Source organism: Drosophila erecta, unplaced genomic scaffold (assembly GCF_003286155.1).
Source record: "Drosophila erecta strain 14021-0224.00,06,07 unplaced genomic scaffold, DereRS2 tig00000055-arrow-pilon, whole genome shotgun sequence".
NCBI classification, from domain to species: Eukaryota; Metazoa; Arthropoda; class Insecta; order Diptera; family Drosophilidae; genus Drosophila; species Drosophila erecta.
The window spans coordinates 9,453,650-9,469,147 of NW_020825200.1; the positions used below are offsets into that span (position 1 = coordinate 9,453,650).

Below are 15,498 nucleotides of genomic sequence, written 5' to 3' on the forward strand. Positions count from 1 at the left end.
CACACATGTTTGTATCATCTGCCAGCCGCTCGTCCTGACATTTTGGATTTCGTGCCGAGCATTTCTTAGGTGGCACCTCCTTTCTGCCGCGGCATTAAGTGCAGCCGATTTATGGGGCAACTGCAAGTCATTGTTTGATTGTGTGCGTGCCCCAGTCACTCCTGATCAATTACACCCGCCGACATTTGTTTGAAGGCTCGGGCCCAGGATCCTCGAGTCCTTGGAGCCCGGCCCCCTCCCCAAACCGCCCAGCCAGCTTTTAAACCGGGTCGTGCCCATATTTGTGTGCAAGCGGCATATCATTGTCACTGTAATAAGTGACGCGTGTACTTAGTGCACACACCTGAGTCCTGACATCCCGCCAGTACTGAAAGGATAGTCGTTTCCTAGCCAGATATGGAGCTCTACCACTTTGTATCGTATTAAATGCCATATTAACAGATTCACATCATTCAGAAAAGGCTTCACCACTTGTTTTGTAATATCAAACAACTGAATAAAAATTGGGAAAATCAAATATAAAAATAAATAATTGTTCAATCTATCAAAAAAGTTTCTCACTGTTCTATTAGCTCAATAATTCAAGTATGTTTATACTACTTTGTAGCATTTTTTCCAAGCTACTTTAGCTACTTTTGCTATAACTGGCAACACTGTCACTGTGTCAGCTTGAGATTCATTCTCGGGTGCCCCAGTTGTAAATGGATGTGGGTACGGAACCCGGAGTGGAGTACGCTGCTCCTGACTGAATGGCACCCAGGTACATGCCCCCATCTCGTGTTTGTTTAGGCGCATGTAAAGCACATCTTATCTGAGTCATGTCGCTGTGAGTTTGGGTTCCAGGAGCCAAGATCCGGGATTATGCGAGTAAACAGCACATGACTGGGCAGGATGGGGATGTGGGGGATGTGGGGCTCAGTGGCATCATTTAGACCCTGTTTGGATAACATATCACGTTCCTGCGAAAGGAGGATGGTTCTTAATGACGATGACGATGAAATGTATTCACAAAAGTGGAGTATTTTTAATTTCAAATATTTCAATTTTAGGCGCGAAAGAAAATTGTTTTTAAAACGCAGTAAGAACCCAGAAACAATTACGTAGTCACATAAATATGGTGCGTTAAAAGAAAATATTTCAACGGAAAAACCTGGCCCTTACTTAACATCATTTCTTGCCACTTAATCGAACATATTTATTCCGCTGCAACTCTCAGATAGTGTCGCCTCGCACTCGGTGGCATGCATACATATGTCTGGTGGAATTCCTTGGTTTCCTTTGCGGAAACACCTGGATATTTGTTGCGACATTTTGTTGTCATTACGCAACCCAACTGTGGCCCATCCGATGGTCCAACAAGCCGCGCAAGACATCAGCAGGGTCGGGAAATGTCGGGAAAAGCATACTTTTCCGGTGAGTGCACAATGGATATCTGGGAGCAGGGCGCGATGTGCGTAAATAAATGCAATATAATACAATAATAATTAAAGAGGCATGCGATGCGACGGCGAGGTCCTGCAGGTGCAGGTCCTTTGTATCCTGTAGCGCATGTGCCTGGCGTTAATTGCTGCATAAATGACATGGAGTTCATATCCTGTCACAGTTCGTGGCAACCGCAGGTCGCAGAAACGACTTCGTTGCTCGCAGCTCGGCTCTTTTGGACTAAATGAATTTACAAGCCTTTACGGCATTTCCCTTAACGTCTCCCAATTAATTTCATTTCGCTCGCAACCCGCTTGTCCGCAGCGAAAAGTAGGAAACATGTTAATATATTGATTTTACTCCTTTTTATGCAACGCAGTTGTTCATTGGAGCTCCGTTCAGATACTGCAAAAATGTATGCGTTTTTTGTAGTACTTTTGCATACATCTAAAACTACCGGAAAAAAGTTAAAATAACCACGATAACCTCCGTTTATTTTCTGTGTGAATATGAAATGTATTTCACTTGCAGCTAAATGAATTCCGTAACATTTACATAATTCTATTTACGCGCTTTGATTTTTTAATAGCGTTTTTTCGTTGATAAATTGTTGATGAATGCGAATGTAATTGGCATACGATTTAAAATATTAATGACGCTTTCAATTTATCGAAAAAATGGGCTTTCGCAGCTTCAAAACTATTTTTTGCGCAAATTTCCTGTCGTGGCTTTCGTTACATGCTAAATAAATTTGATTTGCCCAAAATTGTTTACATGAAAATGCAAAATAAAAAAGCGTATGATTTGTAAAAATATTCACCACTGATTGGGGTCTGTTTTAACGCTTATTTTTTTGACTGTTAAATAAAACAAGGTTATTTTGAATTATTTTAGATAGCTAATTGGGAGGACTGCTGTGAAATCAATCATTTGATCAATCATGATGATGGTTGTCAAAGGGAATTTCACCTAAACTCAATGGCCTAAAAAGCCAATCAGTTTGTAAATGCTACAAGTGAAATGCAAATTTGTTATTGGTAATCTCTCTTACCAATCGCATTTACACCTAGAATTTCGAAAATCCCTATTTAATTACGTAACTCCATCAAGTTGCAGACTTCAGCAAAAACCAAATTGACAACTTGGGGAATGACGCAGTGGTGGCAAGGTGGCAAAACAAAGCAAATCAACAATTGCCATTGAGCTGCTAAGAGGGGGATGGAATGGAATGGAGCCACTGGTGCGATAAGCTGAAATTCGAAGGAGATATGTCCTGTTCCAGGGTCAGCTCGCGGCATTCATTTCAGAGTTCGCGTCGAGGTCCTTCAGAAGAATAAACTCCAGGATCCCCTGAATTTTGAACGCTGGCCGCTTGCTCTTTTCTCCCATATCGTTTGTGCGTCCGATTCGGTTTCGGATTGCGATTCGGATTCGGATTCAGATTCATATTCTGTCTGGTCTGGCCATTTGATGTGTCCTCTGTCGACCGTTGGCGTTCATTTCAATTAAATGCAAATCTCAACGAGGGATTTTTCCTTCTCCACACTTTTCTTTTTTTTTTCGGCCTCCGTGTTATTGTTGCTTCTTCCCGGGGTGTGTGGAATCGTTTCCAAAGTCGGGAAATGCTTTTCACGCGTCGCTGCATTTTGTTTTCCGGCAAGCCAAGCCGCTTTTCTCCTTCTGCCCTTGGAACAGCGAACTTTATTTCTTTTTTCGGCTTTCATATAATTTTTATGAGAGGTGTCAGGAATAAATTTGCTTCGTTTCCTTGAAGTAAGGTCTTTATGTCCTTCAAGACAACTATCGTTGTTGGATTTTTCCTTAAACTATGAAGAGCATCTTTAAATTCAAGAAATTCGCATGAACAACTTGTGAAATTCCTAATTAAATCCACATAAAAAACATTATCTGTTGAAAATACTTGGGGTGTTACTGCAAGAAGTAATAGGAATTTTTTAGCAATTGTTACAGTTTATGGTTTTATGGTTTTTACCGTAAAAACTGTATTAATTATAAAAGCAAAGGAAAAGCATTTAAAAAGTGAATCCTTGATTCATTTGAAGTTTTTCAATGAACGTGATTTAACAACTGGTTAATTCAACAATCGCACGTTTTTTCGTCTGCTCCGTTCATAATCATCTTAGGAGTCCAGAAGAACTCTGCCTTGCATATTTTTCTTCCGGAAGCCTTCATTATTGACAGACTTTGCCGTTGCCTTTCTGCGGAGCTCTAGTCCTGGCGTTTTGTATCCTTTTTCTCTTATTTCTTTCGGCAGCACTAGGAGCAACATTTGACTTGCATTTAAAAAGAGGTTTTTGCATTTTTAATGCCGCATTGTTGTCTGCCTTCCGCTCTCCCATTGCAAGCGAATGTGAATCTGAATCTGAAATATTTGCAAGGAATGAGGCCTTGGCGAGTGGTCATATCACACCTGTAAATGGACGCCATTTTGTTTTCGCGCGCCATCTTGGGGAAATATTTACCGTTGTAACCGGGACTGCCAACCTGTTCAGGAATTCCGCGAGTGCAAATGAAAAATTCATTAAGAAAATATTTAATAATCAACGTAGTTTTTCGCCTTTATTTTTTCGTGTGGTTCGATTTGTTTGTGTGTGCAAGCGGTGGCAAGCAAATGCCGCAGGATGGAAAAGTTGACCATTAAGTTGGCTGGTCCTTGCACAGTCACGTTCGCAAGTCAATGTCAAACACGAAGGACTCCGGCACTCCACTCGCCGCTAGATGTGCCGTACGTCAGAAATTTTATTTTATTTTCCGTTGAATTTGCATAATTTCGAGCAGTCAGTGCCCGGTCCAGTTGATTAAAGTGATAGACTCTGACACGGGGTTCCCTTTTCTTTTTCCTGTCTGGCCGGTCCTTTGTTCAAATATACATACTATGCGAGTGTGCTCATGGGGAAACACAGGAATTGGACTGGGACCGCTTCGCTTTCAGTGTATTTTTTTTTTTTCTCTCTATTTTTTAGCTTGCAGTTTGCTTTTTGCAAAGTCAAGGTAAATATTAGATTTTTGGTTGCGGAATTTCTCGCTCTTTTCCGCTTCCACTTTTCCCTCTATGCAGATGAACGGATGTGTGTGTGTGTGTGTGTGTGTGTGTGAGTGAGTGTATGCCAGTGTGCGGTATTGTGTGCAGATGTAGGTAAGGCAAATATTAGCTTACAATTTTGGGCTTACAAAGTTTTTGGCCAGGTCGACAAAAGGCCCACGGTGGCATTAAACAAAAGTTGGACTTGTAGCACAAAAAGTGCTTCGGGGGACAGCAGGCTGAGTAATGAGATGGGCTGGCACGGGCCTTTTGTGAGTGAGGAAAAGCTTCAGGGACAACAAATGAGAATCATTATCATACAAATGAGAATGGTTGGCAGCCATGGCTAAGGTCTTGAAAACCGTCTTCAAAACGAACTGAGTTAAAAGCAGCGCAGATTTAGCTTTAAAGTCATAAGCATTATATTTAAGATTTACAAAAATCTAATAGTTTTCCAAATGAAACTTTAGCTCTTGAAATGGAAGTGCTAAATAAAAGTACACGGGTTTTAACCCATAGCTACACAATTCAAGCAAGAAACCTTTTTTCAAGTGAATGCATAAAGAATTATATTTTAACTTACTCTTATCCATTAGTTTTCTTACCGGTTTCTTGAAGCTTTTCCTACTTATCACGTCATACCATCCCGACTTGTTTGTCTATCTTCTACCTTGAACATTTCTCAAGTTTTTGTCTGCAATAATTATTTTTCCATTCCGTATTTTCATTTTCCCTGACTTTCCGCAGCTTTTGTCTTATTTCCCTCTCCTTCGGCTACTATTTGTTGCTTTTGTTGCTTTTAATTACAAGGCAAAATTAAAAAATGTCGCTTCATTTGAAGGACTGTGTTGCGGGTCCAGGTTTTAACTTTTTCCATAGTTGGCACAGATCTCCTGCCAACATCCCCGTCTCCAGGGGGAAGGGGCTCCACACCCTCAAAAAAGTACGCCCCCACATTTGTGCACATGTCCCGCGTGTCACGTTAAATGTCAAGCAAACAAAAGGCTCTTCTGTCTCGTGTATAAAAGCGTTCATTCTACCCATTAATTTTAGCATTCGTTTTTTGCCATTCCTGCCGTTTGTTTTTTATTCTCACCCGGTGAAATGAAAAGTGGACGAGCATGAAAAGAGTCCAAATGCGCTTTCAATAACCAGGTGGCATTCACCAGTCCTTTTCCAGGCACCCATTTCCGCGTTGAAAAGGACGTTGGGCGAAAAAAAAGCGAGAACAACTTTTTTGCTCTTTTGAGGTTGACCGAACATTTGCAGTTAAAAGTTAAAAGCTCACTGGAAAGGCAAAAAATTTTGGAAAAATAAGAAAAATTATTTTTAGCTCCTGCATCATTGAACCAACGCTGGCTAGGGCTGAAATAAGTACTAAATGCCCGATAAAATGATAAAACCACCAATCTAAATGGTTAGTCATTAAAAATGTTATAGGTGGACATTTAAGGTACATGATTCAATTCAGAACTTTCTTGTGTGTTGTTGTAAATTTTCAAGTCAAACGTTTTGAAATGCCATTATTGCTGAACACAGCGTTATTTCACGGCAGAAACTATATAAATTATTGAAACTTCAGAGTTTACCTTGCGGTTTAATCCCCGTGGCAACCGTTTCTCTTTTTATCGGCCACACAGATGGATGAACTGGTTGCAGTTTGTGGCAAGTGGCAAGGCAACAAAGGTTTTCCGCAACGGCTGCATAAAGTAGATGCAAATAACCAAAGTAAACAAACGACAAAAATTGTACTTGCAGCTGCTGATTATGTTGCTGTTGCTAAACGGGCCATTCTAAGTGCAGCTGCCCTTTTTTGCATATCAGCGGGGGAAAGTTGCCATCAGGACTCCCAGCGTCATGCCCCGTGCCCCGTGCCCCATGCCCCTTGCCTCTTGCCCCATGGCCCATTTCCTTTTTTCCAACTTCAGCTGCATGGGTTCCCTGTGCACCGCCATGTGGCAGAATATTCCACTGCTTTTTACTTTGCTGCCAGATAATCCGCTTGCCTTTTTTTTGCTTTCTTCTCAACTGCCTTTTGTCGCCTTTAACGCCGCCTAATTGCCTAATTAGGCATTTGATGGCCGAACCAAAACCATCCGGCCATCTCATCTGTCTCCCAGCCAGCCGGTTTCTATCCACTCCCCGTTGCCTGGTGCAATTTATTTATAATCCTCTTTTCTTTCCGGCTTCCAGGTCCTGAAGATGTACTGAAGTTTGTGGGAAACGAAAGTGTTGTGGATCACTTCAAGCTCGTCACCAAGGATGGCAACAGTCTGCTCATCGGTGCCAGGTAAGAGAAATTTGATCCCTTGACTATACAAATGTTATATTTTGTGATGCGTTACAAATGGCACGTTATTGCTTTAAGGAATTAAAAAGCAGCAACAACAAATCCTATCAAATGGCTAAGCACTTGCTCAAAATGTTGTCATGTTGGTTCTTTGAAAAACAACTTCTGTCAATTATCAACCATTGAAATAAAATGTGAGCTTAATCCTCCTTGACCTAGCAGGTATTAAATTGTAACAAAAACCATTCAGTTAAGTTATTTATGAGGGGCACTCCCAATTATGTTCGCTTTGGCTTTGTTACATTGTCAATTCCCACAAGGTTGGAATCCTCGTAAGTCGGCGCCAACTAAAGAGATGGAGAGAATCTCTGAAATTGGGAAGAATAAGGGCAAGTGAAATATACACATAAAGCAAACTTCAATTTATTTTCTGCAGACATTGTATTTAATTTAAGTAGAAGATACTAGCATGTTCACTTCCCCATATATGCGTACCAACATGACAAACTTTCTCGGAGCCGAAAATGGGTAGAAAGTATGGGGTTTTCGGGGGCATGAAGTCTACCCTTAGCAACTTTGATTTTGCAACGCTGGCAAGAGAAACAGAAACAAGAACCAGTGCAAAAGGAAGCGGAAACTTTTGCAGCAGGTGCCCCAAAGATATGAGGAACTGTGCTAAAGTTTCCAGTACTTCCTGCTCGAGATATAACCCCAGAAGACTTAAAGGGTTGCCAAGGTTTTTGGCGAGACCCGGGTTTTTTTTGTTCGCAAGTGCGGGGTGTGTATTGTCGTTGTCAGAGACCACAAAATATGTTTGCTGCAAATGTGGGCTTGTTATATTTTGCCTAGACAATGCCAGCATATGAGCATATAAATACACCCACATTAGCACTCACACATGGACAACGCACTGACATACATATTAAAATGTTGCATACTTTTTGGGTCTCAACGAGACTTAATAAACTTGCTTCACTCGGGCTCTTCATGTGTGTGTGTGTAATTGTGAGTGTGGCGTCGTGTAAACTTTTGTAGTCAAAGAATGCTTGCAGCTTGTAATGAATGGACCAAAATTCCTACACCAAATGGAACAATGGGAAAATGACAGCACTTCAATTTTAAATAGTTAGTGGTCATTCAATGCACAGAGAATTAAATGGAAAGAATGCAGTTGTAATTTAACAACATGGTGGGAAAGCTTGGAATAAGGTTGCATAAATACTATTAAGATTTTCTGAGGAATGCAGTTTAGCTAATACGAAATTCTTAAATGCTGACGTTTAAATATAAGCGCTGAATTCCTTAATTACGTTCTAAAATAAATACTACGCCTTTATAGTTGCTATAAATAAAGTTGGAAAGCACTTTCTGCGCCGTTTTGCTGCAGAGTTATTTACAATGTGCAGATAATGAGGCAATAAAATGCAAAACCATAACCAAAGCAGGAAAATTAAGGGAAACCCCTACTCACATACATATACAGCATACAGGCGTACACACATACATATATGCGGGGTTTCTTCTGCCTTCTTTACGTATTTTTTTTTGTATTTTCACACGCATGAACAAATTTGTATGCCGGCAATGTCGTATCCAGAGTTGCCACTTACGTGATTAATGGATTTTTAACAAGTTGCACACTCGCATTGCGAAAGGGAATTCACACACGCACATATCCACTTATCAGACCCCAAAAGAGTCAAAGTAACCAAAGGAAAACCTCTTCTGCGACTGTCGGCGAAAGCCAAAAAGCACCACGTGTGTTTGAGTGTGTGCGTGGGCTTGGGTTTCCTAGTGTGCATGTATGTACTTGTGGCGGTATGCAGTGTGTACGGCTAGGGTGGACCAACTAAACTAGGATGACAGGCGGAAATGCGAATGTGACACGCGTTTTGCATGTGAAACGTCATGAACAATGTTAAAAAAAAAGGAGAGTGTAAAGGGAAAGTTCTGCAAGCAAACCATACACACACACCCACAACGCACCTTTTCTATAGCACAGCTAGTCGCTACATTTCCTGTGGCAAGCAGGTACTACGCTGGGTGTTTAAGCCGGCGCATGATGTCAACCCTGCCAAGAGGCATTTATAAAAAATTACAAAATACCTTAAGACTGAAGTTCTAAACTCCATAACTCAACTTATCTTAATCGGATTTTGAAGTGGCATACCTCTAAATGTTTCTGGCGCAATTCTCTACAAAGCTGCATTCAAATTTAGAAATATATTTTTTTTCAATTTTTTTGTCATTTTTCTGATGTGCTGATGTTGTAGAAATTCAAAAACCTATAAAATGTCCCAAGGCTGAAGTTCTATACTCCATAACTCAACTAATTTTAATCGGATTTTGAAGTGGCATACCTCTAAATGTTTCTGGCGCAATTCTCTAAAAATCTGCATTAAAATTTAGAAATTTATTTTTTTTCAAATTTTTTGTCATTTTTTTGATGTGATGATTTTGTAGAAACTCAAAAACCTATAAAATGTCCCAAGGCTGAAGTTCTATACTCCATAACTCAACTAATTTTAATCGGATTTTGAAGTGGCATACCTCTAAATGTTTCTGGCGCAATTCTCTACAAATCTGCATTCAAATTTAGAAATTTATTTTTTTTCAATTTTGTTGTCATTTTTTTGATGTGATGATGTTGTAGAAATTCAAAAACCTATAAAATGTCCCAAGGCTGAAGTTCAAAACCCCATAACTCAGCTTATTTTTATGGGATTTTGAAGTGGCATACCTCTAAATGTTTCTGGCGCAATTCTCTAAAAATCTGCATTAAAATTTAGAAATTAATTTTTTTTCAAATTTTTTGTCATTTTTTTGATGTGATGATTTTGTAGAAACTCAAAAACCTATAAAATGTCCCAAGGCTGAAGTTCTATACTCCATAACTCAACTAATTTTAATCGGATTTTGAAGTGGCATACCTCTAAATGTTTCTGGCGCAATTCTCTACAAATCTGCATTCAAATTTAGAAATTTATTTTTTTTCAATTTTGTTGTCATTTTTTTGATGTGATGATGTTGTAGAAATTCAAAAACCTATAAAATGTCCCAAGGCTGAAGTTCTATACTCCATAACTCAACTAATTTTAATCGGATTTTGAAGTGGCATACCTCTAAATGTTTCTGGCGCAATTTTCTAAAAATCTGCATTAAAATTTAGAAATTTATTTTTTTTCAAATTTTTTGTCATTTTTTTGATGTGATGATTTTGTAGAAACTCAAAAACCTATAAAATGTCCCAAGGCTGAAGTTCAAAACCCCATAACTCAGCTTATTTTTATGGGATTTTGAAGTGGCATACCTCTAAATGTTTCTGGCGCAATTCTCTAAAAATCTGCATTAAAATTTAGAAATTTATTTTTTTTCAAATTTTTTGTCATTTTTTTGATGTGATGATTTTGTAGAAACTCAAAAACCTATAAAATGTCCCAAGGCTGAAGTTCTATACTCCATAACTCAACTAATTTTAATCGGATTTTGAAGTGGCATACCTCTAAATGTTTCTGGCGCAATTCTCTACAAATCTGCATTCAAATTTAGAAATTTATATTTTTTCAATTTTGTTGTCATTTTTTTGATGTGATGATGTTGTAGAAATTCAAAAACCTATAAAATGTCCCAAGGCTGAAGTTCTATACTCCATAACTCAACTAATTTTAATCGGATTTTGAAGTGGCATACCTCTAAAATTCATTAAAATTTAGAAATTTATTTTTTTTCAAATTTTTTGTCATTTTTTTGATGTGATGATTTTGTAGAAACTCAAAAACCTAAAAAATGTCCCAAGGCTGAAGTTCTATACTCCATAACTCAACTAATTTTAATCGGATTTTGAAGTGGCATACCTCTAAATGTTTCTGGCGCAATTCTCTAAAATTCTGCATTCAAATTTAGAAATTTATTTTTTTTCAAATTTTTTGTCATTTTTTTGATGTGATGATTTTGTAGAAACTCAAAAACCTATAAAATGTCCCAAGGCTGAAGTTCTATACTCCATAACTCAACTAATTTTAATCGGATTTTAAAGTGGCATACCTCTAAATGTTTCTGGCGCAATTCTCTACAAATCTGCATTCAAATTTAGAAATTTATTTTTTTTCAATTTTTTTGTCCTTTTTTTGATGTGATGATGTTGTAGAAATTCAAAAACCTATAAAATGTCCCAAGGCTGAAGTTCTATACTCCATAACTCAACTAATTTTAATCGGATTTTAAAGTGGCATACCTCTAAATGTTTCTGGCGCAATTCTCTACAAATCTGCATTCAAATTTAGAAATTTATTTTTTTTCAATTTTTTTGTCATTTTTTTGATGTGATGATGTTGTAGAAATTCAAAAACCTATAAAATGTCCCAAGGCTGAAGTTCTATACTCCATAACTCAACTAATTTTAATCGGATTTTAAAGTGGCATACCTCTAAAATTCATTAAAATTTAGAAATTTATTTTTTTTCAATTTTTTTGTCACTTTTTTGATGTGATGATGTTGTAGAAACTCAAAAACCTATAAAATGTACCAAGGCTGAAGTTCTATACTCCATAACTCAACTAATTTTAATCGGATTTTGAAGTGGCATACCTCTAAATTTTTCTGGCGCAATTCTCTACAAATCTGCATTCAAATTTGAAAATGTATTTTTTTTTTTTTTTCTGATGGAAATATGTTTTTTTTACGTGATTATGTTTTATCAAGTTTTTTCTTATTTAATGTTTTAGTTTCCTGTTATTATTTGATAAAAATAATAATAATACTAAAACTACTATTTTGAGTATTGAAATACCTAGTTGAAGCTAACAATATGGTTTTCCTATTATATAAATACAATCAGTTCAAACAGTAATTACACAATGATGCAATGCAATAAGCTTTATAGTATAAAGTTTGATTGCAAATTCTTTCGTTTCACATTTTATTTTTATTGGGAATATAAGCCCTTTGGAGCTGTACTTATTACGCTAACTACCTAAGCCATTACTGTTGGTATCTCTTGCGACACTTATGCAAATAAGCTAAAAGTGGTTGTCTAAACCAGGACACCTCCTCCGCTGCTATGCGCGTTGCGAATACTCGTCGGGTAAATACTTGTAAAGCTTTTCCTCCGCTGCTAGATTTTCTCGCCGCGATCTATAAATATTCCACGGCAATGCGCTCGACATGAAAATTGGGTTAACACATTAAGATGGGAAAATGTGCCAACATTTTCCCTGCTGTCATTGCCACATTCCATGCCATGCCATCCCATACCATCCGTTCAGATTTCCATTCCGTTCCGCCCGCGCGTTTCCGTTCCATTCCATTCCGTTCCGTCCATGTCAGGTTGGCAGGCAATCGAATGAATCGCGACAAAGGCGGAAATAAAATTGCTAAGCGAACAAAGGAAAATCCATTTCATTGCCCAACGGGCCTTGCTTCATTCGCCGTCTCTCTCTGTCTCACTGTCTCTGTGAGCCTGTCCTTGTCTCTCACGCTTTGAATTCGAGTGTGTTCTATATGCCAGCCTATCTCTCGGCTTTTAACGTCTTTTTCAACGCAATTGTTTACCGAGCACAGTGGTGCATTGAAGCTTAAATATTAGGTTAATCCAATAGGGCAACCATCCGTAAAATAAGAACTCTAACTATTTACCTTCTTCAGTAATAGAAGTGGAATCAATTTAAGTAATTATATTAGTTTCTCACACTTGAAAGAGGCAGCTTTTTGGCTTTAGCCCCACTGTTCGCTTGCAATCGCGTATCCAATTTTTGCATGCAATTTTCCTTTTGTCGGCAGGTCTGAAAATTCCTTTGCTCACAAACACGCACACAATCTCACGGCGTTGTCCATCTTTTATTTCATTTTGTTCTTATCCTGTGCATTTGTGTGTGTCGAGTCCTTTGTGCAACCGCACAACAATCATTTCGGCACCGCAAATTCATTTCCGTTTGCGCTCGTTTTTGCTCACATCAATGTGTATGTGTGAATGCCGCATGCATCCGCTAATTTCTGACGATTTAAGTCCATTTCTGCGTGGCCAAGCCCATCAGAAGTTAGGATTGAAATGTAATCGTCCCTATAAATGGATTAAAGGATTTCGAATTAAATTATCTGGCCATTTCACAGGCTTCAGAGCCTTGGGAAAGTGTACGCATTGTTTTCAATGGGCCATTGTTTATGGACTAGTCGATGCCTTAAGCTCAGAAAATAGGTTTGTGTAAAAGGTATTTCTTCTGGGGCAATGGCCATTGTTCAGTAGGCCTTTGTACAGAACAGAATTAATTTCATTAATTTATTGACTTGCCTTTAAGTGAGCAATGTGGTTGATCCGTGATTCTTACAATTGATTATGTTCATTTGGGTTCTGTATCGTTTCATCATTAATAATGTGCCGTTGTGAATACCAATCCATTTCCCTTTTCCTTCCACTGTACTTAACTGCCTAAAAAAATATTCTAATAGCGCAGCCAGCTCTTATTTGACAATTTGTTAAATGTACATCTGGGATAGAAGTCCAAGCAGTCTGGCCAAGAGCCATCAAATTAAAAGTGATTCGAAATGCAGTTAATATTTTATGTGGCTTTGCCAAGAATGTCCAATTTTGGCTACGAAATGGAGTTTAATCATGCTTATGGGACCACAATGATGAAATGCAATTCGCTTTGCCATGTTTGCCTGTGGCCAGGAACAATCGCTCCGCACCTGACTTGGCCAAAGGGCAAAAGTCAAATGCCACCACCTGGTTAACGGGACTGATTGGTTTGGTGGGTGAATGGGTGGTGCCGAGGGTGGTGCAACTACAACGCTATCAAGTTGTGGGTCAGCTCAGCTCGGGCAATTCACATTTGGGTTTTTGGCATTTGACAGTTTCGACATTTTCTGCCTCCATTGAGTGAATGGCACGGTATAACGTGGCTCAGTTCGGAGTTTGGTTGGTTGATTTGGTTTGGCTTGGTTGTGCTGTGCTTGTTGCACACATGGGAAAAAAAAACGTTGGTCAATAACATGGACATGCAAGCCGACTCAAGCCACACACTTAAAAAAAATTGTTTCGAATTTATGCCCCATTCCAAAATATGCAGAACACATTACCTGTCCTAGTATCCGTTTACGCATTTTAAGGCGGCAGGCGCATTGAATAAACGATTTGAAATGCTAATTTTATTGCCAGTGTAAAATAGCAGCACCCAAAGTCCTGAAGCCCGAATTGGCTTAGTCAGCATCATGTACTGATGTGGAATGAAGTTGAAGTCGAAGCCATATCCCTGGCAGAGTCGAAAAGTCAATGAAAAATGACAAAGGCTCAGCTCGAAATGGTGATGGATGTGAGTGAGGAGGGGCGCGGTGGCTACCCCCATTTCCTCTGTTGGACTTCAATATATTCTTTTTTTTTTCTCTCTTCGCAATGGCTGCCATTTCAAACACTCGCCTACGCACACTAAGACAGCGAAGCGCATGCAAATGGCGGCGACAAACATAAATTCTAGCCAAACCAACGCAAACCAAAAAAGCCTTGAGAGCGAAGAAACATGAGATGTTCGCCTGATTTGCTTAGCTATTCAGAAAAGCCATTTACCGTTATGTCAACCCCCATATGCCACGCCCACGATATATGCCGCCCCCGCAGGCAGCGCTGCATCGGAATCGAAATCGGAATCAGCAGCAGCAGCATCTGCATCAACGCATCAATGCATCAATGCATTCCGGAAGTCGAGTGTTCTTTTCTCTGATTGCCTTTGGGCATTCCTTTGGGGCGCTGATGACGTGTGACATTGAACGTTGCTGGCATTTTTCATGATGAATTCAGTCCTGCAATTTGCCATCTCAATTGGCCATTCAAAGGAAATTTATGGAGATAAGGAATTGATTTACGGAAGAGCACAGCTTAGCAGTGCTTATGAGAAAGTCGCACAAAATATGTTAAGTGGGCTTACATTAGTTATTTAATACCTATTCCAGTAAGCGTAATTTTTCTATATTTCAAGAATACCACTCACTATAAAGAATGCTTTTTTTACTCGAAAACTAGCCCTTCTTAAAAAAAAAATAACAAATGAATTAAATTCAAATGCAAAACATAGCATGCTAAATAAATAACAATTTCTATATGCAAATGTGAATACTTTGTACATATATATGTATAAAGTGTTCAAAGTAGTCTTTAAATTGTTGAAAAATTTCCACGAAGGTGGTGATTGAAGTCGAGTGTCAGGAGAGTTTTCATTATTCAAGTGAATTGCCAATTTTGCACGACACTGATTTTTTGCTGTAACACAAAACGAATCATTTTTCTTGGAATGCCTGTCTTTTTAATTTACATAATTCCCAAAATTTACGTGTCACCTTGAAGTTTGATGTACGAAAAGATGAAAATACCAAGAAAACAAGCTCCCACAATCCAATCAATCATTCAAGCGGCATTAAATGCAGAAGAGCGGGTGTTATGTTTGTCTAGCCAAGGTCGTCCAACATTGCGTATGAGTATGAGTAATTTACGGCTTCTTTTAGGTACTTTCCTTTTGAGTCTAGACATATACTTGTTCGGAAATCTTGTCCTATTCTGTTGATAACCGATACCTTTTGTGGGCCAGACCACAAAACGCCGACTGAAATGATGCCTACACCAGTTTTCCTCTTTCGTCTTGCCTTTGCAGAGGTTCGAATCTATTTTATGACTGTTACCTTCTTTTGTGACCTATGTACCCTCTTCTCAGAGGTTTTGGCGTTGTCTTCTCGACCACAATGCTGTTATTTATGCGC

General features: G+C 38.8%; 1 protein-coding gene across 1 annotated transcript in view; it reads left to right on the forward strand.

Moving 5' to 3' along the window:
- Positions 1-15,498, forward strand: part of LOC6541456 (semaphorin-1A) — a 126,361-nt gene that overhangs the window by 76,627 nt on the left and 34,236 nt on the right. The window contains 1 exon segment of the mRNA XM_001969186.3: positions 6,659-6,755. Within this exon segment, the coding sequence (XP_001969222.2) occupies positions 6,659-6,755 (97 nt within the window).